This window comes from Notolepis coatsorum (assembly GCF_963971535.1).
Source record: "Notolepis coatsorum genome assembly, chromosome: 1".
Taxonomy (NCBI): Eukaryota; Metazoa; Chordata; class Actinopteri; order Aulopiformes; family Paralepididae; genus Notolepis; species Notolepis coatsorum.
This window is the reverse complement of record NC_140165.1, coordinates 153,891,604-153,913,510: the sequence shown is the minus strand read 5'-3', so window position 1 is coordinate 153,913,510 and position 21,907 is coordinate 153,891,604. Positions and strand designations below refer to the sequence as shown.

Below are 21,907 nucleotides of genomic sequence, written 5' to 3'. Positions count from 1 at the left end.
AGGGATGAAGAAATAGTCTATTCTACTGTTGCTCTTGTGTGGGCCGCTAAAAAAGGTGAACTTCAGTTCGGATGGGCAAAGGGTTCTCCAGACATCTGAGTCTTTGCATAGGGAGGTGAGCATCTTTGCTTGCCTAGAGGGGGGAGCCAAACTGGGTGGCAGTTTGTCAAGAGACGGTATAAGGTGACAGTTAAAGTCTCCGCCCACAAAAGCATTCTCAGAGGCCAGGCCATTAAATTCAGTAAATATTTTGGATAGAAAGTCAGGGGAGTAGCCTGGGGGACAGTATACATTCATAAATGTCATTTCTTTACCCTTAAGAACCCCTTTGATAATCACATTCTACATTTAAAGTCCACAATGAAGACATGTTCCTCTCATGGAGAATACATTAAAGGTGACATGCATTATAAATGTCTTTTTTGAGTCTCTAGCATTGTATTATAGTAATAGGAGTTAGTATCAATGTGTTTTTGTGTCTAAATACCATATTGGCGGATTGCTCTCATTCAGCTCAGACCATTTCCTGCTAGATTTAATTACCGGGTAGGTCATTCTGATTTGAGGCGCATGCTGACGTCAGATGGCGCTGGGTAAGCGGACAGTGATCCGATTGGCTCTGTGGTTGTAGCGCACCAAACGGGGTTTGACAGAGCGAGCGAGAGAGAGAGAATCAGATAGACCCTCGCGACAGAGCACACATACACACTGTGCCGCGGCGCTACAGCTGAAGTTATTATGAAACGCACCAAACGGGGTTTGACAGAGCGAGCGAGAGAGAGAGAGAGAGAATCAGATAGACCCTCGCGACAGAGCACACAAACACACTGTGCAGTGGCGCTACAGCTGCTCCCGAATTGAGAGAGAGAGAGAGAGAGAGACCACCGTGCAAACACTCCGCTCACAGGTCCCCCCCCCCCCATTCGGGAGCACAAGCTGCAGCGCGGCACAGCAGCAGACCCCCCGAACGGGAGAGGGAGAGAGAGAGAGAGAGAAGGGGACCCGCATGCAGACTGCCCACACAGTTCTCTCTCCCCCCCCCCCCCCCCTCTCTCTCTCTCTCTCTCTCTCTCTCTCTCTCTCTCTCTCTCTCTCTCTCTCCTCCACCTTTTGTTTCTCTTCCTCCACTTGTCTATCAGGACTCCCTGGAAGAAGAGATCTTGTATCTCAATGGGACATTCCTGGATAAATAAAAATAAATAAAAATATGTCTATGGGCGGAGCCAGGCCAATAACAGGCTGAAATCTTGAGGCTGGAAAATGATGCTTTTGAGTACTCTATTAGAAATATAAAACAATGATTTAAAAAAAAAAAAAAAAAAAAAAAAACCTTACAGATGTCTTCCATAGACTCACAGGAATTGTGTAAAGTTGCCCAAATAGTGCTAGGAATATTGCCACACTGTGGAACAAGAACTTATTTATTTTTGCACAAAGCCAGCACTGTCTTGTGTTAGAGCACACTTAGGCCTTTTGCATACAGTAAGGTCAAGGTTAAATAGTGATTGCTCTTCACATCCTTTATTGTGTTTGAACCAACTATTGGCTATAAACAGGCCTATATTAATAATGGTCACTGATGGACAGAGCCAGACACACGCACGCACTGTGAGCTGGCCAGGCTGCAGAGACCCAGGCTCCTCTGTGCCCTGTGTGGGGGGGGGGGGGTCATCACCTCTGGATAGTGTATGTGGGGTTAGGAATGTTGTAAAAGGTGCAGGATGTACATTTGGGGATGCTTCTAAAATGGAATCATGAATTGAGAGAGATTGATAAATATAGTTCCTCAGCGAAATCATGATTGTCAAAGATGATGACCTTTCTATGGTGCTTTCAAGTGTCTGGATCTGACATCAAAAAGTGTAATTGGTAGCTTGCAACTCAAAGCTAATCTCGATAGCACAGCTTGTGTGTAGCTCTTGTGTGGCTTGGCTGCTTTGAACACATTGATTTTGGTGTCATTGTGAAACATGGATATCTACAGTAACAACAATTTCAGAACCAACAGGTGTTCTCCCAGAGGCAGCAGATTTCCAAATCCACGCATAGACCAGGCATAACTATTTCCATAATATGTCTCCTTCAAACTAAGTTGGGTTCTGAAATGTAAATCGCATGCTCTCCGACAGGTTTGCTGAGAAAGAGGGCAGTCGAGTTTGTAGATTAATGTTGTTAATAGAATGGATTAGTCACTTATCAGTCTCCCCCTTGCTGATGTGGGCTTCTTGGCCACGGTGAAAACGATCACCTTATCAGAGGTATTTTCCACTCTGCTGGTGATGTGTCGTCACATCAGCCTACAACTGCAGGGCCTCTCTGAGAGATGACTGCTCAGCTGGTTACATACATACTGTAGAACAATTGTACAAACTAGTCCATTACTTCAATGTTGGTTTACTTGTCTCGGTTCAGTTATAACCCCATCTTTTGATCTAAATGACAATGAAATACAAGCTTATTTAATTTGTTGTGGAATTGGATCAATCAATTATGCAATTATGCACATGGACAGATCTTCACGGTCAATATATATTTATTAAGATCTAAGATTAAGATTTATTAAGACAGAGGAATCAAAGACAAGTTGAAGAGATCAATAAGCCTGGCTAAGAGGAGTATGCTGTCTGGCCACCGGAAGCACACTAACCCCCCCCCCCCTTTCCTACAGGGAATCTAGTAACCTAGGATGGTTTTAATTTTAAATTTTTATTATTTTTAGTGACAACATACAAAAAAAAACATTAGTCCCCGAAGAGAAAAGCTTCATTGCACTAGATTATAGATTTAGCTATTTTACATCTCCAGTGGGATGTAAGGTTGGGGGTCATGAGGGCGGAGTCTTACTCGGGCAATGGAATATGGGAGGAGGCAGAAATTCCCTAGAGTAGATTCAGATTTGTCATGTTGCTGCTGTATGGCCTGCATTTAATTATTCACAGCATTTTCAGCCACTGGTGTCGGTGTCTGTCTCTGTGTGTGTGTGTGTCTGACTGTGTGTGTGTGTGTGCGTGTGCGGCGCGTGTGCATGACCTGATCGACCTGCTGGTTGATTTAGCAGCAGTTGTTTTTGAGACATAACTGTAGGTGACAAGGGAACGCTATGCAGCATTATTCTGTCCCGCAAATTCCCCCTCAACCTCGTCTGCCCTTGACGTCCCGAAATATACAAACCACAAACTCTCGGCACACAAGCCTTGTATGTCCCAAGTGATACAGAGCCCATTCTCTGGTTTCTGTGACTGTTATTCTCCCATGCCTGTGTGTAAATTTATAGCCGTGCCCCACTATGGAGGAGTCTCATTGTGCCACCCACAGAAGAGAGTTGAAGTGAGAGCCGTGTCCAGAGGGACAGCCGTTGGTGCGTCTGCCAGGCGAAGATGTTTGTTCTGTGGTATTTTGTATTTGGCGCGGTGTGCCTGAGTGGATTGCTTTAGCGTTTCAGACCATAGTGATGTCCGTCAGGCATATCAGCTTTAGGCTCCACCCCTAATTATTCCTCAGGCTCCAACCCTGGTTAAAACCTTTTTTCTTCTCCAACTGCCTCTCGCATTGTTCCAGCAGTGCATGTCACCAAATATAAACTAAAGTTTCTTCCCCGCCTTCCCACTTCACTTTGTAAATTAACAGAACCCTGCAAATATCATCATTTTGTACACCACCACAATGGATTTTAAATGAAACAATCAATATGTGCTTCAAGTGTAGACTTTTAACTTTGAGGGTATTTACATCCAAATCAAGTGAACGGTGTAGGAATTACAACAATTACTATATGTGCCTCCTCCTTTTTAAGGGACCACAAGTGATTGGACAATTGGCTGCTCAGCTGTTCAATGGCCATGTGTGTGTTATTCCCTCATAATTTAATTTACAAGGAGCAGATAAAAGGTCTAGAGTTAATTTCAGGTGTGGTATTTGCATTTGGAATCTGTTGCTGTCAACTCTCAATATGAGGTCCAAAGTGCTGTCAGTGAAGCAAGTCATCATTAGGCTGAACAATTGAAACAACCCCATCCCTGGCAGCACATCACCCCCACCCTCCTCCACCTCCACTGGCTCCCTATCAAATCCTGCATCACCTACAAAACCCTCCTGCTCACCTACAAATCCCTTCACGCTCTGGCACCTCAGTACCTCACTGACCTCCTCCACCCCTACACTCAGTCACGGTCCCTATGATCCACGGACACTGGTCAGCTCTCCATCCCCCGAACCAGACTGCGGACCTTCGGGGACAGAGCTTTCAGTGTGGCAGCTCCCACCCTCTGGAACTCCCTCCCTGCAGAACTCTGCACCGCCCCAACTTTGGACTCATTCAAAAAACTGCTCAAAACCCACCTCTTCAACTTGGCCTTTAACCCCTAATCTCTCACTTTATATGTATATGTTGTGTCTGTCCACTGTCTGTTACTTTGTTACTCCCCCCCCTATGTAAAACGACCTTGGGTCCCTTGAAAGGCGCTATATAAAATGAAGTTATTATTCTTATTATCAGAGAGATAGCAAAAACATTAGGTGCGGCCAAATCAACCGTTTGGTACATTCATAAAAAGAAAGAATGCACCCGGAAGACCACGGAAAACAACTGTTGGCCAGATCAAGAACACTCTCCAGGAAGTAGGCGTATCTGTGTTAAAGTCAACAACCAAGAGAAGACTTCACCAGAGTCAATACAGAGGGTTCACCACAAGATGTAAACCATTGGTGAGCCTCAAAAACAGGAAGACTTTTAGATTAGAGTTAGCCAAAAACATTCACAACAGTTGGCCAGATCAAGAACACTCTCCAGGAAGTAGGCGTATATGTGTTAAAGTCAAAAATCAAGAACAGACTTCACCAGAGTCAATACAGAGGGTTCACCACAAGATGTAAACCATTGGTGAGCCTCAAAAACAGGAAGACCAGATTAGAGTTAGCCAAAATAAAAAGCCTGTACAGTTCTAGAACAACATCCTATGGACAGATGAGACAAAGATCAATTTGTACCAGAATGATGGGAAGAGAAGAGTAAGGAGAAGGAAAGGAACTGTTCATGTTCATGATCCAAAGCATACCACCTCATCAGTGAAGCATGGTGGTGGTAGTGTTATGGCGTGGGCATGTATGGCTGCCAATGGAACTGGTTCCCTGTGTATTTATTGATGATGTGACTGACTGCTAACAAAAGCAGCAGGTTGAATTGTGAAGTGTTTTGGGGAATATGATCTGCTCATATTCAGCCAAATGCTTCAGAAGTCATTGGACACAGTGCAGATGGACAATGACCTGAAGCATACTGCGAAAGCAACCAAAGAGTTTTTAAGGCAAAGAAGTGGAATGTTATGCATCACCTGACCTGAATTGAAATTGAGTATGCATTTCACTTGCTGAAGACAAAACAGAAGGTAAAATGCCCCAAGAACAAGCAGGAACTGAAGACCGTTGCAGTAGAGGCCTGAGAGAGTATCACCAGGGACAAAACCCAGCGTCTGGTGATGTCTATGGGTTCCACACATCAGGCTGTCATTGACTGCAAAGGATTTGCAACTAAGTATTAAAAGTCACAATTAGATTTACGATTGTTAGTTGGTCCTTTAAAAAAAAAGGGGGGGGGGGGCGTACACATGTAGAAACTGTTGTAATTCCTATACCGCTCACCTGATGTAAATACGTTAGCTGATGGTATTGTCCCCACGAAAAAGGTGCAGGTTTTCCTAAACCAGAAACCGTGGGTGGACAATTCCATCCGAGTGGCCCTGAATGCTCGTACCACTGCTTACAACTCGGGCCGAGCATCGGGAAGTATGGAACAGTATAAGGTAGCAGCCTATATGCTACGCAAAGAGGTGCGGGCTGCTAAACGGCGATATGCGAACAAGATGGAGACACAGATGGCACAGAACGACACGAGAGGCTTATGGCGAGGAGTACAAACGATAACTGATTATAAAGTCAGCCCCCCCTCAATAGTGAGTGCCGATGCCTCTCTCGCGGATTAACTCAATTCCTTTTACGCACGGTTTGGGGCGAGCAGTGGCGACGCTAACTCACCGGCTAACAGCGTCACTTACGCACCGGCTGCAGCGGGGAGGGGGGGGGCACACTCTCTCATTGACGGAACACAGCGTGAGATTAGCATTCATGGGTGTGAATACTCGAAAAGCAGCTGGCCCAGATGGGATAACAGGACGAATACTTAAGTCCTGTGCAAATCAGCTGGCCCCAGTATTTACATCCATATTCAATCTATCCCTGGCTGAGTCCGTGGTCCCTGCCTGCTTCAAAATGTCTACTATAATCCCTGTGCCAAAAACCTCCTCTCCAGCAGGCCTTAATGACTACAGACCGGTAGCACTCACCTCTGTGGTCATGAAATGCTTTGAGAGGCTGGTCAAGGATTACATCTGTGCCTCCCTCCCCAGTAACATGGACCCATTGCAGTTTGCATACAGGACAAACAGGTCCACTGACGATGCGGTCTCCCAAGTACTACACACAACACACTATCTCACCTTGACAGTCTGAAGGGGGGCTATGTGAGATTGCTGTTCATTGACTATAGTTAAGCGTTCAACACCATAGTCCCCACCAGACTGGTTGACAAGCTGATCGATCTGGGTCTGAGCTCCGCCATGAGCGCCTGGATCCTGGATTTTTTTTTTTTTTTTACTGTTTTTTTTTTTTGTGTTTATCGCTTTTTACTACTGGGCAGTCCAGTAGAGAGAGAGAGAGGAGGAACGGGAGACAGAGTGGGGGGAAGACATTCTGCAAATAACGACGGGTCCGGGAATCGAACCCGGGTCGGCCGTGCCGCAACTCGGCGTGTTATTTGGTTCGCCACTGGGGCGCCCGATCCTGGACTTTCTAAGTGACAGGCCCCAGGCGGTCAGGGTGGGGGGTCATACCTCCAGCAAAATCACCCTGAGTATCGGGTCCCCCCAGGGCTGCGTTCTGAGCCCCCTGATGTATTCACTGTACACACATGACTGTGTGGCCAGGTTCAGCTCCAACTCCATAGTGAAGTTTGTGGACAACACGGTGGTAGTGGGGCAGATCTCTAACAACGACGAGAAGGCCTATCGGGAGGAGGTTGATGAACTGGCACGCTGGTGCCGGGATAACAGCCTACTCCTGAACATTGGTAAAACCAAAGAGCTGATCGTGGATTTTAGGAGAATACAGCAGGGGACACACACGCTACTGTGGATAAACGGGGCTATTGTGGACAGGGTGAGCAGTTTCAAGTACCTGGGAGTCCACATCACAGAGGACCTGACATGGTCTACACACAGATTCTGTGGTGAAAAAGGCGAAACAGCGCCTCTATCACCTGAGACAGCTAAGGAAGTTCAGAGTATCGGGGAAGATATGCCACTCCTTCTATTCCGGGGCTGTAGAGAGCATTCTGACTGGAAACATCACTGCCTGGTTTGGAAACAGCACGGCACAGGACAGGAAGGCCCTACAGAGAGTGGTGCGCTCAGCAGAGCGTACTACGGGTATTGCACTACCACCCCTGCAGGATTTCTATAACAGGAGGTGCAAATCCAGAGCCTGCAGAATTATGAAAGACCCCCACCACCCCAACAACAGCCTGTTCAAGCGCCTACGGTCGGTCACACGCTGCAAGAACAGAGACTCCGGCTAAGCTTCTTCCCCCAGGCCATCAGAACACTGAACACTGAACTCTCCACTCACAAATACACATGAGCACACACAGACACACACACACACACACAACACTCATGCGGCAACCGCTAAAACTATCACTTAAACAAAATGTCACTTTAAAAAATATAAAGTGACTTTAAAGGAAGGAGGTACTAATAGTATAGTTTAGATACATTAAGAGTTACAATTGTAAATTGTATATTGTATAGTAGTGTATATAGGAACCAGTTTCTCAGGAACTCAGCATGTCTTCTTTTTATTTTTTTATTTTTTTACCATGCATATCTTGTGTCTTACCTATTTAATTTTTTCTATGTTTATTTTTTCTATGCCTATTTTATTATTGTATTTTGCACAATCAATGCGGGCATGACCACCCGTATTTCACTGTATGCCCTGGTATGTATGTGACAAATAAACCTCTTGATTCTTGAATACCTTCAAATTAAAGCTGAAAGTCTTGAAATTATCCATTGTGGTGGTCTACAGAGCCAAAATTGTATCGATGTGCAAATATTTATGGACCCGACTGTAGGGCCTCCTGTATGTGGCAAGCCCATTTCTTCTTTCTTAAAACTGTCATTTACTTCAGACAATACTTGCCACAAAATATTTTCTAACCCTATTTTCTAATATTGTCTCTTAGTTCAAGCGCTTGGTGGGGAAATTGCGCAGCAAGGGAACTGTGCACAAGAAGAAGCGCCAGGAGATAGCCGAGCTGAAAGCGGAGTTTGGCGTCCTGCAGCGGACGGAGGAGATCCTTAAACAGAGACATGAAGCCATCCAACAACAACTGGTAATAACAAATAACCATACCCTCTCTATTCTCTACCCCACAGTATATCCATCATACTCTCCCCTACTCTCCATATTCATGTTTCAAGGCCGCTATCAAAAAGGATATATTAGCCTTTTGAGATCTTGTAAATCTCAAGCCACCATTCCTTTTTCTTTACAATTAGCTTAGTTACAAGGACAATGAGCTAGCAGAGTAGATTTAGCTATAGATGCATTATTTATTTGGTTCGTGGCAAATAATCTTTGCCACGAAGTTCAGCGACCAGAAATAAAAATATGACTGCGAAGGTTGGCGGGACAAATAAAGTGAATAGATGAATGCACGTGAGATTTTTCTGTACTGTCCCGACTTGCTGACGCCCTCCTCTGGCACAGGAAAGGATACGTTGTTGCTATTTATGATGGCTGCATCTGCTCCCCTCTCCACTATCCTACACACCGCTATTCCTTTTTCCACCCATGAATGTTTTATCCCTGGTCACAGTGTCTCGCCGCTCGGCACAAGCCCATTCCTGTCCTGGGTAGTACACACATTCCAGTTTATCAGTGGCTGGGCTGTGCATTGTACGTTGGTCATTATAGTGCTTTTTTGGACCGGACAGAAGTTGTAGGTGAAGGGAAGGATTCAGTGGGGAATGTAACTACAGAGGTCATCTACAGTGCAGGCCTGCTCCAGATAGCTGTTCACATGTGGGACAGTGTCGCGTGAACCTTTTAGGATGGGATTAGGTTCTCATTACGGTTTGCTTATTTTCATACACACCACAGATTTCTCACCCTTGATGTACTGTAACGGCCAAAATGGATTTAATGTGCAGTGGATTTATGTGACCAGGGGGTGGCGCTTCTTTTATTCAAGTGTCAGGTACACCTGTATGAGGAGGAGTTTTGACCCGGAAAGGGCAATGGTTTTTGACCGCACGCACGAACACGCCACATGGCGAAATGTTTGTAGGCAATTAGGTATTGTATTCATTATTATTTAATCAGTTTAAGGAAAAAAGCCAAGATATTCTGTTTGCACGGTGAAGCAAATAAATATCATTTTCCAAGTAAAGCTGCCTGCATTGTATCATTGGGACAAAGACTGTTTGGTATCAGATCAGACATTTAGAACGGCGTGTCAGCCAAGTCCATCTACGGGATCAAATTGCTCAGTAGCTCCGTATAAGACGGGAGCTCCTTTAATATGTACAATAGACCACACACGAATAGAATATGCTATCTCATCCAGCCTAACCTTGGCTACACAGGGAACAAAGTGGCCTCTAGTCCCAGGTGTCAAGCTGAGCCTGTCCCTGTGAACAAAACCCTTCAGTGACTTCTTCTCAACACTGCAGCGGTGACGGAGCCAAGGGTCAGCTGGGCTCCACACTTAACACTTTCAATGCCCAAAACGTGATAAGACGTTTTATCAGCCCAATGCCTGAATGCCCACGACGACAATTATCGGTTTATTTTTTTATTAGCGATATGAATTCATATTTCATCAACCGAGTCTCCCGTTGGTATGCAGCCCCTGTAGGAGCTCAGATGTGAAAAAACCGCCCCCTATCGTCTCCCAGATGGTAATGCACCCTTTTGGAATGGACTCAATGAAAATAGATGAGAAAAGAAAAATCCGGAATCCACATTTTACTTCTCAGGCATGTAACCCGAGCCGATCGGATTCATTGTGGAGCCTCAGAACAGCGTGGAATACATATGTACAGTATGTAGCGTTGGATAAAAGAGATCGATTTTTGGAATGGCGATCAGGAATTGGAATGATCTTTTTGGAGAACATCTGATCTGAGGTAAGGAATCTATTTTACAAGTCTTGGGATAATCAGAGTTGTATTCGCTGAGATCTCAGCGTTCGCCCTATGTGTGTGTGTGTGGGCGATCGCTTTAAGGAAATCAGAGAATCGATTTTTCAGATCGCCTATAGCGTGCATACGTACACATATACTATCGATAATCTAGCGTTTATTTGAAAACGATTCATAAATAGGCCGAAAAATGACAACGTTTTTGTGTATTCTAGAATATTCCGGTAAAGGGCGATTATCATGGAATATTTATATTTTCCTTGAAATCGAGGGCTTTTCAAAATGCTATAAAACGATAATGAACTGATAAAAAAACAATCCGCTTCGACAATGTTGACTGGAAAACGAGTCATTGATAAGCGACGGGCAGATTAGACACATAGCCATAATTTAAAACATAGATTAGGCGCTAACATTGAAGTGGATGGTGGGCATTCAAACTGTAAATCAAGATTAATCTTGGGCTCTGAAAGTGTTAATGGAGCACTTCACCGACTTTTAACCTTAATCCTATTGTTCTGTTGTGAGGAGGACATGTGATCATCTGACACGTCCAACGTTCTGTGTCTCAAGAGCTCTACTGCATTGGTACCCCCGAGAAATTCCTCTGGGTGGCATCACTGAGAGGAGAGCGGACCTCTAGCGAACTGCAGACACTATTTCCTCAACTATTTTCAACTGTAGTAGAACCAACTGGAGGAAGGTTGAAGAAATGGTTGAGGAAATAGTGTCTGCAGTTCTCTAGAAGTCTGCTCTCCTCTCTGTGACGTCACCGGGAGGAATTTCTCTAGGTGCTGATGCGGCTGAGCTCTCGTAGACACGGAACACGTTGGTCAGTTACATGTCCGATTATCACATGTTCTCCTCACAACAGAAGCATAGGATTAAGGTTGAAAATTAAAAGTGCTCTTTTAACTGTGTACACACTACACAGCGGCACGGTGGTGTAGTGGTTAAACACTGTCGCCTCACAGCAAGAAGGTCCAGGGTTCGATTCCCGCTTGGGGACCAGGTTTCCATGATGCCAGTTACCCAGGTGGGGTATCTCCCAGGCCTTTCTGTGTGGAGTTTGCATGTTCTCCCCGTGCTCGCAAGGGTTCCCCCCCCCGATAAAATAAACCCAATGGAAAAACATGCACAACAACAAGATCGCTAACGCTGTGGCGTCCTTGACGAAGACGGACAGGAGCACTTGGATTGGTCCCCTGGCGCGGCTCACGTTGCGCCTGTCTGCTCCCGGCTGCCCTTGGGGGGGGGGGGGGGGGAGGAGGACGACGGGGTGGGTTAATCGCAGAGACGAATCGCATACATGCCGATTAATGACACCTGAGCAGGTCCTAAATTATTATTATTATTATTATAATGCTAAGGGTTTCACTTTGGAGATGTTTTAGTTTGTAGTGGTTTTTGCAACTTGGGAGTGTTTGACTGTACAGATTCACAAGCTACGAAAACCATAAAAATGTTTGATGGTCAGTGTTTTGTGGCGGAAAAAAACGATTAATATAAGAATTAGGATTCTATCTTGTTTTTACATTTTAACGATTGTTAAAATAGTTAATTTTTTTTTTTTTACTAACCTCAGTCAAATGGGAAAAGTAACTAAAATCTGCATCTAGAATCAAATCTATGCATGTATTGAATCGAGAATCTAATGGTTACACCAATAATCTAATTGTGAGATTCCGGATTCGGTGCACCTCTAGTACTTTTGAGTTATGAAGGTTAGAAAAGGATTATTTTCCACTTGCAAGTCAAATGTTTCAAGAATCGTATATGCATAGTGTGATTGTTTGGGGCATGGATCTCTCTCTCTCTCTCTCCCTCTCCCTCTCTCTCTCTTTCTCTCTCTTCTCTCTTTCTCTCTCTCTTCTCTCTCTCTCTGTGTTTGAAGCAATCCATGGAGGCACAGAAGGGGATCTCTGGGTACAGTGACACCCAGGAGGAGCTGGAGAGGGTGTCGGCCATCAAGAGTGAGCTGGACGAGATGAAGGGCCGCACACTGGACGACATGTCTGAAATGGTGACTAACTCAAAATACACACACACACACACACACAAATAAATCTTATACTACTTAAAGGTGCACTATGCCGTTTCAGAGGAGGGGGATTTGTTTGCAGAGCCTGCAAAAGACATGTACTGTAATTCGTAGAATAATTCTATCTTGTGTTCTCATAAATGAAAACAAAATATAATTTTTAGGCACTGTGACCTAAACGTAAGCCTAGAATATGTTTGTTGCCCTGCCTCGTAAATGACAGCAGTGAAATAGTAATTTCTCAGGTAGCTTTCTAGCTTCAAACGGTGTTCCAGGGATCCAATTTTCCTCTGAGATGTATCCAGTTTAAAAATTGACTCTCACAAAATTACATAGTGCACCTTTAACAGGTGCTAGGCACATCAACACAAAGCTCCCAAGTAAAATCAATAGAGCCTGTGATCCTGGGTTTATTTTAGATTTGTATTTACTATTATTATTTTAGTATGTATGCATGCATGTATATCATGCCATGGTTGCATATGCACACTTTCACACACAATGTATATATATCCCGAAATTCTCCAGGGATATGAGAACCATTTTTGTTTTCAGGACTGCTCTTCTGTAAAATACAGCTCAAATTAGTTTAAAAGCTCAGAGCACATTATGAGTCCAAATTCAGACCACTATTCATTGTCGATAGAGGAGCTACATAAAGTGATACATGATGACATCACTGATTTGATCTTTGTTTTAGCTGTGAAAGAGAGGTTTTACGGGCTGTTTGCACATTGATTGAATGGTCCAAGGTCATAGGCCTAGCACACTGTATCTTAATTACACCCACACAAAGCGCAAGAGGGTATTTTAATCACGTGTGTGGGTGTGTGTCCATAACCATGATATCTTTTTCCTATTCGATTTGGCTCAAACTTGGTGGGTAAGTTGAGCCAACAACCTGCACTATTTGATTTATCATTTATCATTCATAGGAACAAGATACAAGATACAAGAGTTTTATTTGTCACGGCATACAGGTATACAGTGAAATGCGGGGGGTCTTGCCCGCAACGATGTGCATAATACAATAGTAATAATATATAATAAGAATCCAACCAATAGAGCGACATTGTGCAATAAACAAGTAAACAAAGTAGGGCATATCGGTGTACCCCTTAAAAATGTCCAATACATTTAGATTTTGAACTGCGCCCTCCAATGTGTGGGTACTTTATGTCAATAAAACTTCAATCAAATCGGCCTCCCACCCCACCCCAAAAGTCTGTTGCATTTGGAAATACGTCAAATTGCAGAAGCTCATAGTACCATAAATGCAGTTTCTGTAGATCTTTAATTAGCTCAAAATATGAACCTACTTTATTATTCTGTCACCCTGTTGCACTGAGGCCCAAATGGAAGCCAGTTGCGGCCGATTAGGCTGTGGTCCAAGATGTTTCAGAGTTCCTTAAACAGTAGTCAGGGTCTGTGATTCGGTTGTTCTTTTAGGCTGGCGGTTTACACATTTGGCAAAAAGCAGGCTGTTCTTAATAATGGATTCCAACATTTCTGGCTGGAAGTAGATTTCCACTCTCCTCTAGAGTGGCTGGATACTTCTTGTTCAGCTCAGCCACATTCCTTTTGGTAGACACAGGGCAGGATAAATCAGTGAGGTTTGATGTTCTATTTGTTCTTTTTCAGGTTAAGAAATTGAACTCTATGATAGTAGAGAAGAAGTCTGCACTGGCCCCGATGATCAAGGAGCTGAGGCCTCTGAGACAGGAGTGTCAGGTGAGATTACTGTAAAACTGCAATGTCACATTAAAGAATCATCACAATCTATGAATTCACACGCTATTACTAGTAGTAAGTCAAACCATCATATGAAAAGGAGCTTTCAAAAGCCATTACAAAAGATAATTTCAACACATAAGGGGGAAACCCGTACAGGGTCTCTGTGAGTCAGCGGATGATGACTTTGTGTGTAATCATGGCAGAATCCATTAACAGTGATTTGCACACAGTCCATAAATAACATGTATTGTAGGGCTTGGGAAAGCCCCCCACATTGCTTAGTTAAAGCAGGGGGCTTATATTTTCCAACATGTGCTGCCAGAGTTGTTCAGCCATCTTACTGGCTAATATGCTGATGTCTATGTGAATCAGTTTACATTAAGTTAGGGGTCGTCTTTTTGTTTATGAGAGTTTCTTTTGAAAAATGTAAGTTAATGTTATGTATTATCTAAATGGTAAATGTATGGGGTCTAATCTGAGCTAATGGGTTAAAAGCAGGCAGTGAGCTCCCGGTAGTTTGCAATCTACTGGTTGGAGACTTCTGCATTAAGTACAGAATGTAAATTATTGGATAGGTGGACACACTATGTATATTTCTTTGTATTTTTATTCATCTGTTCTTTTGTATGTCAATGGGCATTCCTATCGCAACAGGAGCTAACTCAGGAATATGAGGCAAAGAAGACTCACTATGACAGCTGTGCTGCAGGTCTGGAGAGCGACCGATCGAAATTGGAACAGGTATGACTTTTGTCTTCAAATCGATTTATAGGGTCAATCCGGTATTTATAAACTGGGACCCTATTTTTTCCATAATTTGGGATCTAAATACGTAGGTCTAATAGGGACAACAATTTTGGAATTGGTCCAGTATTGAGTGAGATTGCTTCAGCCGGCAGCTGCTAAACGGGCTGCAATGTAATCCCTGGGGGCATTTGTGTATGTCAAAGTACGGCCACTAAAAGTGCATGTTTTTGCCACTGACAGGCTCAGGCTATGCTAAGTGTCTTCTATTTTTTTTTATTACCAAAAACATAAATCTCGCTCAAAGAGAAGTCTCACTCTGAAATCACGAGAGGAGTTTGTTGTTGCAGGAAGACTGGAAACGTGAGTGCGAGTTGGAGAGGAAGAGTTTGTTGTGTTGGAGAACAGAAAGTGTAGCGTTATCTAAAAGATATAAAACTATACGTTTGCACATATCCTAATTGTATCAACAGAATGTCATGCCAGTTTTCATACACTGCCTTTGTTGGATAGGGACACGCTGAAGTTGTTGCTAGTTGTGCTACAAATGGATGAAAACACTCCTGTCCGTACACTGCACCTTACAGACCATCGAGTCTAGTGACCAGTTTGACCGGAGAAGAAATCCTATACTGTAATATTCATGCCTTGAATATATCATTTTACGACAGGCGCGCCAGGCGCACCTCCCTGTTATGTATACCTGCACAAGGGGTCCTGACAGTCAGTTGGCTGCCAGCCGTGGATGGAGTTACACTCATGCTTACCTTTGCAATAAACCTCTTAATGTACGGTAATCTCCTCGTCCTGAATGATTATTCTCTTTAAATCGAATACGACATGGTGTCAGAAGCGGAGTGAACATGGATATCAACAGAGTCCCGTCGCCACGGATGAATTGGGATTCTCTGGACTTACCGGGAGAATGGAAGAAGTTCAGACAGCACGCGGAGCTAATGTTTTCGGGCCCACTTAAGAAGAAAGGAGAGGACGAGAAATGTAGCTACCTGCTACTGTGGAGCGGAGAAAAAGGGAGAGACATTCACAACACATGGACTCTCAGTGCAGATGAAGCAAAGGTATTGAAGAGCTACTATGACAATTTCGAAGCATACGTACTTCCAAGGAGGAATACGATTTTCGCTAGGTATAAATTCCATGAAAAAACCCAGCAACCTAGCGAGTCATTTGAACAATTTGTCACTGCATTGAAACTACTTGTGAAGGACTGTGCATATGCGAACAATGATGAGATGGTTAGAGACCGTATAGTGTTTGGCATACACTCAGCAAAAGTAAGAGAGAAACTATTAAACGTTGGATCAGACTTGTCATTAGACAAAGCGATAGATATAGCTATAGCTAGAGCCCACGAGCTAGCACAATCTCAGATAAAGAGCTTTACTGGCGCCACAAGCAGCACGCAGGAGCAGCTCGTGCACGAGGTGCACAGACATGAACAGAAGAATACCGCACAGAGGTACCGCCCCAGAGCAGAGTGGACAGAGAGAGCGAACAGAGCGAGCGACACAGACACACAAAGGAACTGTGGATACTGTGGGAGCAGAGCTCACAAGGAAGGAGATAACTGTGCAGCTAGAGGGAAACGATGCACGAAGTGTGGAAAATGGAACCACTTTGCTAAAGTTTGCAGGGCCGGTAGTTTCAAGAAAAGGTCAGTACACGAGATTAGCATGCGCTCTGAGTCAGGTGAAGAGTCAGATGAACTATATGTAGACACCGTGACAGACAGACGGTTTGATGAAACAGAACAAGCTTTCGCAGACATACAAATAGGAAAACAGGGCACAGAGCTTAAATTTAAGCTAGACACAGGTGCACAAGTAAATGTAATTCCTTTGAGAGAGTATCACAGTTTGCAAGATAAACGCAAAATACAGCCTACTTCACGCAGACTGACAGGATATGGTGGAGAGAAACTAGTAGTAAAGGGCACGTTAAAGTGTAAATACAAAGAGCGTGACATGCTGTTAGACTTTTACATAGTAGACACTCAGGCACCCCCAGTTCTAGGTTTACAGGCATGCCTGAATATGGACCTCATTAAACTAGTGTTGTCAGTCACTGCATACACAGATAAGCAGACCATCATGGAAGAATACCACGATGTGTTTAAAGGGATCGGACTATTCCCAGGAGAGTGTCACATCCATATAGACCCAGACGCCACGCCAGTAGTCTGCCCACTGAGAAGGACACCGATCGCCCTGCGTGGCCGACTGAAAAAGGAGCTACAGAATATGGAAGACACACAGATCATCGCTAAAGTCATCGAACCAACGGAGTGGGTCAGTGCACTGGTCATTGTTGAGAAACCACGCACAGGCAAGCTCAGAATATGTTTGGACCCTAAGGAGCTAAACAAGGCTATCAAGCGCCCGCACTACCCTCTGCCGACACTAGAGGACATCACACCCAGACTAACAGGCGCACGCTATTTCAGCGTACTGGATGCAAGGTCGGGATACTGGTCCATCAAGCTCTCAACCGTTTGGACGATACAGATTCCTACGATTACCGTTTGGGCTAACTTCTGCCCAGGACGAATTACAACGGAAAATCGACGAGACATACGAGGGACTGAACGGAGTAGCAGCTATAGTAGACGACATCCTTGTCTATGGCGCGACCAGAGAGGAACACGACAAGAATCTACATGCAATGTTGGAGAGATCACGGGAGAGAGGCGTTCGGCTCAACGCAGACAAGTGCACCATCGGAGCCAACGAAGTGAGCTACTTCGGGCACGTCCTTTCAGCTGACGGCATGAAGCCTGACCCAGGCAAGATAGCTGCCATCAAGGAGATGGAGGCGCCAAAGAGCCGTGCAGAACTGGAGACCGTGCTAGGTATGGTCAACTACCTGGCGAAATCCGCCCCGAGTCTCTCCGAGATCAACGCACACATGAGACAGCTGCTTAAACAATCGAATGAGTTCCTGTGGGACGCGCAGCACGACGCTGCATTCAAAAAGATGAAAGACATACTTACCAGTGAACCGGGGCCAGTCCTCATTTACTTTGACCCAGATAAGGAGCTCAGCTTGCAAGTGGACGCATCAAAGTATGGTCTGGGTGCTGTGCTGATGCAGGAAGGAAGGCCCATTAGCTACGCATCCAGATCACTCACAGACAGCGAGGTCAACTACACACAAATCGAAAATGAGATGTACGCAGTCCTTTATGGATTCAAACGCTTCCACCAATATGCCTACGGTCGCCATGTTGTGGTGCAATCTGACCATAAGCCCCTGGAGTCGATCATGAAGAAGCCGATCGCCGCAGCCCCACCGCGGTTACAGAGGATGATACTACAACTACACAAGTACAACTTCACGATCGTGCACCGCCCTGGGAAAGACATCCCAGTTGCAGACACGCTGTCCAGGAAATCACTCACCTCTCACGACGACGGACTCAGTGAAGGGATGGACCTTCAGGTACACATGGTGTACAACAGCCTACCTGTACACGACGACAGGTTACAGGAGATCAGAGAAACAACAGACAATGACACACAGCTAAAGCTGCTCAGCCAGGCTATCCTGGAGGGATGGCCTGAGGAAAGAAAACAATGCCCCCAGAACATCACCGAATACTGGAACCACCGAGATGAACTATCCAAAACGAATGGAATCATTTCCAAAGGGGAGAAAATAGTCATCCCTACCAGCCTCAGAGGAGAGATGCTGATCAAGATCCATGCAGGCCACATGGGCATGGAAAATGCAAACTGAGAGCACGAGACATTATGTTCTGGCCTGGAATGGGTAAACATATAGAGCAAGTCGTGGAAAAGTGCTCAATATGCCAAGAGCGCCGCCCATCAAACACCAAGGAGCCCATGATGCCTCATCGTATCCCAGACCGTCCCTGGCAGGTGGTAGGAACAGATCTCTTCAACTGGAACAACCAGGACTACGTCGTGACCGTCGACTATTACAGCAGGTTCTTCGAACTAGACAGACTTCACAGCACCACATCGGCAGCTGTAGTCCACAAGCTAAAGGCAGCCTGTGCCAGGCATGGCGTCCCAGAGACTATTGTCTCAGACAATGGACCACAATACAAGTCTAAAGAGTTCGAGGCATTCGCCAAGTCGTGGGAGTTTACACACGTCACGTCAAGCCCACATTATCCGCAGAGCAACGGACTAGCGGAGAGAACTGTGAAGACGGCAAAATCACTCATGGACAAGGCTAAGGCAGACGGAAGAGACCCGTACCTAAGCCTCCTGGAGTATCGTAACACCCCAGTCGACAACTTCAAATCGCCGGCACAGCTGTTGATGAGCCGCAGGCTACGCTCAACCCTCCCGAGCACCAACCAACAGCTGCGGCCAGGGGTAGTAAGCCCCAAAGATGGACATGACAAGCGAGTGCAGAGACAACAGCACCAGAAGAAATACTATGACAGGTCAGCTAGACCACTGCCCCCACTACATTGTGGTGAATCTGTCAGGCTCCAAGAGTATGGACGCTGGAGGACAGCAGTAGTCATACAACCAGCCGACACTGCACGGTCATACCACGTTCGCACCCAAGATGGACGCGAATACCGCCGCAACCGCAGGCACCTGAGGGACACAAAAGAGGAACATTTCCAGGACAGCGACGGTATGCCAAGTCCAGAGAGCGTCGATCAACCGCCGGAGACCAACGACCCTGAACTGTCAGGGGACTCAGAAGCGAACTCAGCTTCATACTACACCAGATCCGGCCGAGCAGTGAAGCCTCGGGACGTCTTGGACCTATGAATGTACAGGGTGTAGGCGGATCGCTGCCCTAAAGAAAAATGCTATTCCAAATTTTTTTTCCCGGGCGCCCTTGTGGCGCACCACGTTAGTGCATCGCACACCTACGTGGCCGTCCCGGGTTCGCTTCCTGCTCCCGGTGACATTTGTCGCATGTCTTCCCCGCCTCTTATCCCGTTCATCCTCTCCTCATCTGTCGGTCATGTCTGACCATGAAAAGCAATAAATGCTAAAAAATTTATCTTTTTTTTATCCACTTTTTCTCCCATTTTCTATTTTTCTCCCATCCCAATTTCATATCATCCAATTCAACCCTCCCCTGTCTCGAACGCTGTTTCTTGCCTCCCACAAGCCGGCTGCAATGTGGACTAAGTCATACATAGCATGAGTCCCCTCCGATACTCGAGGTAACAGCACCTGCGCGGCGCGATCTTTCAGCGTCAGGGGTCTGCGCTTTGGAGGGGCGCCGCCCCCTTCGCTTCCTGATTCTACTGCGCAGGCGCACCAACCGACCTGTAGGAGTCGCTGTCCACAACGCCCGATCCCCACCCATCAGTTTCCCACCCCCTAATACTGCCAATGTGTATTAGTACGGACGACCAGCTAAACTGAAAGCAATGTGGAGCGCTGGGCTCGAACAGGCGAACCCAGCGTCTCCAGTATTCGTGGTGAGCGCCTTGCCCACTGCACCACGTAGCCGCCCCTAAAAGATAAATCTTTAAAAAAGAAAATGTGTCCCTATCGGCCATTAAGACCCCAAATGATGGAAGAATAGGGTCCAGGTTTAAAAATACTGGAATTACCCTTTAACATATATATCAATATGTAGGAAAAATGCTGTATTGATTCATTCAAATAAATTTATATTGATTTACCCTACATTCTCACCTTCTGAAATTTCCCACATGTATCTTCTTTTCCGAACCAATCAAATAGAATAGGCTCTTTGAGCCCAAAAGACATTAAGTCCTTGTGTGTATTCACTACCAGACTACCTTTTCCTTTACAGGAGGTGAAAGCACTGAGGGATGAGGTGGCCCAGGAGGAAAATCGATACCATTACATCAATGGCATGAAGGAGGTAAGCAGATTGAGAAACAAACTACCTCTACCCCCCTAACAGCTCACCTGTAAACCTGAACCCATGTATCCATTCTCCACAGATCGTTGAGACGCAAATGCAGCGTGCGGTGGATGAGACGAAAGCCTACGTGTCCTCCGATCCGCAAGAGAGGAGAAAGGCCATCAGGTGAGCATGCGGAGCCCAGTCTGCCAGCTGCTGTGGAGATGACACCTTGTTCATCCTCACACGCTCCTGTTACAACACAATCAGGCTTGTGCTACTGTCACTTAACACCGATCTACATGTTTGGTATTACACCTCATGAAATCCAGATAACGCTTTGGACATTTATCAAATCTTTGATTCATCCTGATCCATTCTGATTTCATTTACACTGGCAAACATCTGAAATGTGTTTGTTTTTTTAGGGAAGTTTACATGAAGAACATTGCAGAGCAGGAGTCACTGGGCAAGGTGAGCAGAGTGTGGCTGTTCCTATGAAACATGGTTGTAAGTTGGAGAAAACATGTAAAAGTACTTGGTCATCAAAAACAAAGGACAATCTGAAAAAAATTAATTCTTTCTTTTAAATAGTAAATCCAAGATGGTGATGTAGTCCTTGCTGTGTAAGGTTTTCATGTCTGCTCTCTTTCTCTCTGGACCACAGAAGCTGCGTGAGAAGCAGAAGGCGGTGAGAGAGAGCCACGGCTCTAACATGAAGCAGATGAAGATGTGGCGCGACCTGGAGAAGCTGATGGAGTGCAAACGGCAGTGCTTCATAAGAGCCCAGAGCCAGGCCTCCATTGGCCAGGTCATCCAGGAGGAGGGAGAAGATAGGCTGGTGCTGTGAGGATGCTCCCTGCTAGACAGTCATCTCCTGGGGTACCTTTAGTTCACCAAAGACTTTTCAGTCATCTCACTATTGTATGCCGTTATCCAAACTATTACAAGACACAACTGATTATATTATATTGATAGGTATTTTCAGTTCATTAAGGTCTAATATTTTACATCCAGCTCCTCTGGGTGCATAGGTCTCTGGAATGTGGCCAGGGGGTCCGGTGACGAAGCCAGCCAGGAGGAACTCAGGCCAGGCACCCAGAAATACTTTGACCTGATGACCTGTGTGACCTAATGTGCATGCATGGCTCTATCGGTCCTCCGGCCACAGGCCAGTGAGAGGAGCAAACCAGATTCATCCTTAGACTACCATATACGACCAAGCCTGTCTGATCATCTATTTATTAACCAGTGGCTTGCTAAATTTGGAACCCACATGGTATAAAAGCATGGT

The 21,907-nt window shown here is 45.3% G+C and overlaps 1 protein-coding gene across 1 annotated transcript in view; it reads left to right on the top strand.

Moving 5' to 3' along the window:
• LOC311230291 (intraflagellar transport protein 81 homolog) overlaps nucleotides 1-21,584 on the top strand; it is a gene marked incomplete at its 5' end in the record, with an annotated part of 55,450 nt that extends 33,866 nt beyond the window's left edge. The window contains 8 exons of the mRNA XM_084316517.1: nucleotides 8,297-8,446; nucleotides 12,154-12,282; nucleotides 13,942-14,031; nucleotides 14,689-14,775; nucleotides 20,560-20,631; nucleotides 20,714-20,799; nucleotides 21,042-21,087; nucleotides 21,281-21,584. Of these exons, the coding sequence (XP_084172643.1) occupies nucleotides 8,297-8,446; nucleotides 12,154-12,282; nucleotides 13,942-14,031; nucleotides 14,689-14,775; nucleotides 20,560-20,631; nucleotides 20,714-20,799; nucleotides 21,042-21,087; nucleotides 21,281-21,463 (843 nt within the window). The 3' untranslated portion in view covers nucleotides 21,464-21,584. The remainder of the gene's footprint in view (nucleotides 1-8,296; nucleotides 8,447-12,153; nucleotides 12,283-13,941; nucleotides 14,032-14,688; nucleotides 14,776-20,559; nucleotides 20,632-20,713; nucleotides 20,800-21,041; nucleotides 21,088-21,280) is intronic.
• Nucleotides 21,585-21,907: the final 323 nt, after the last annotated feature.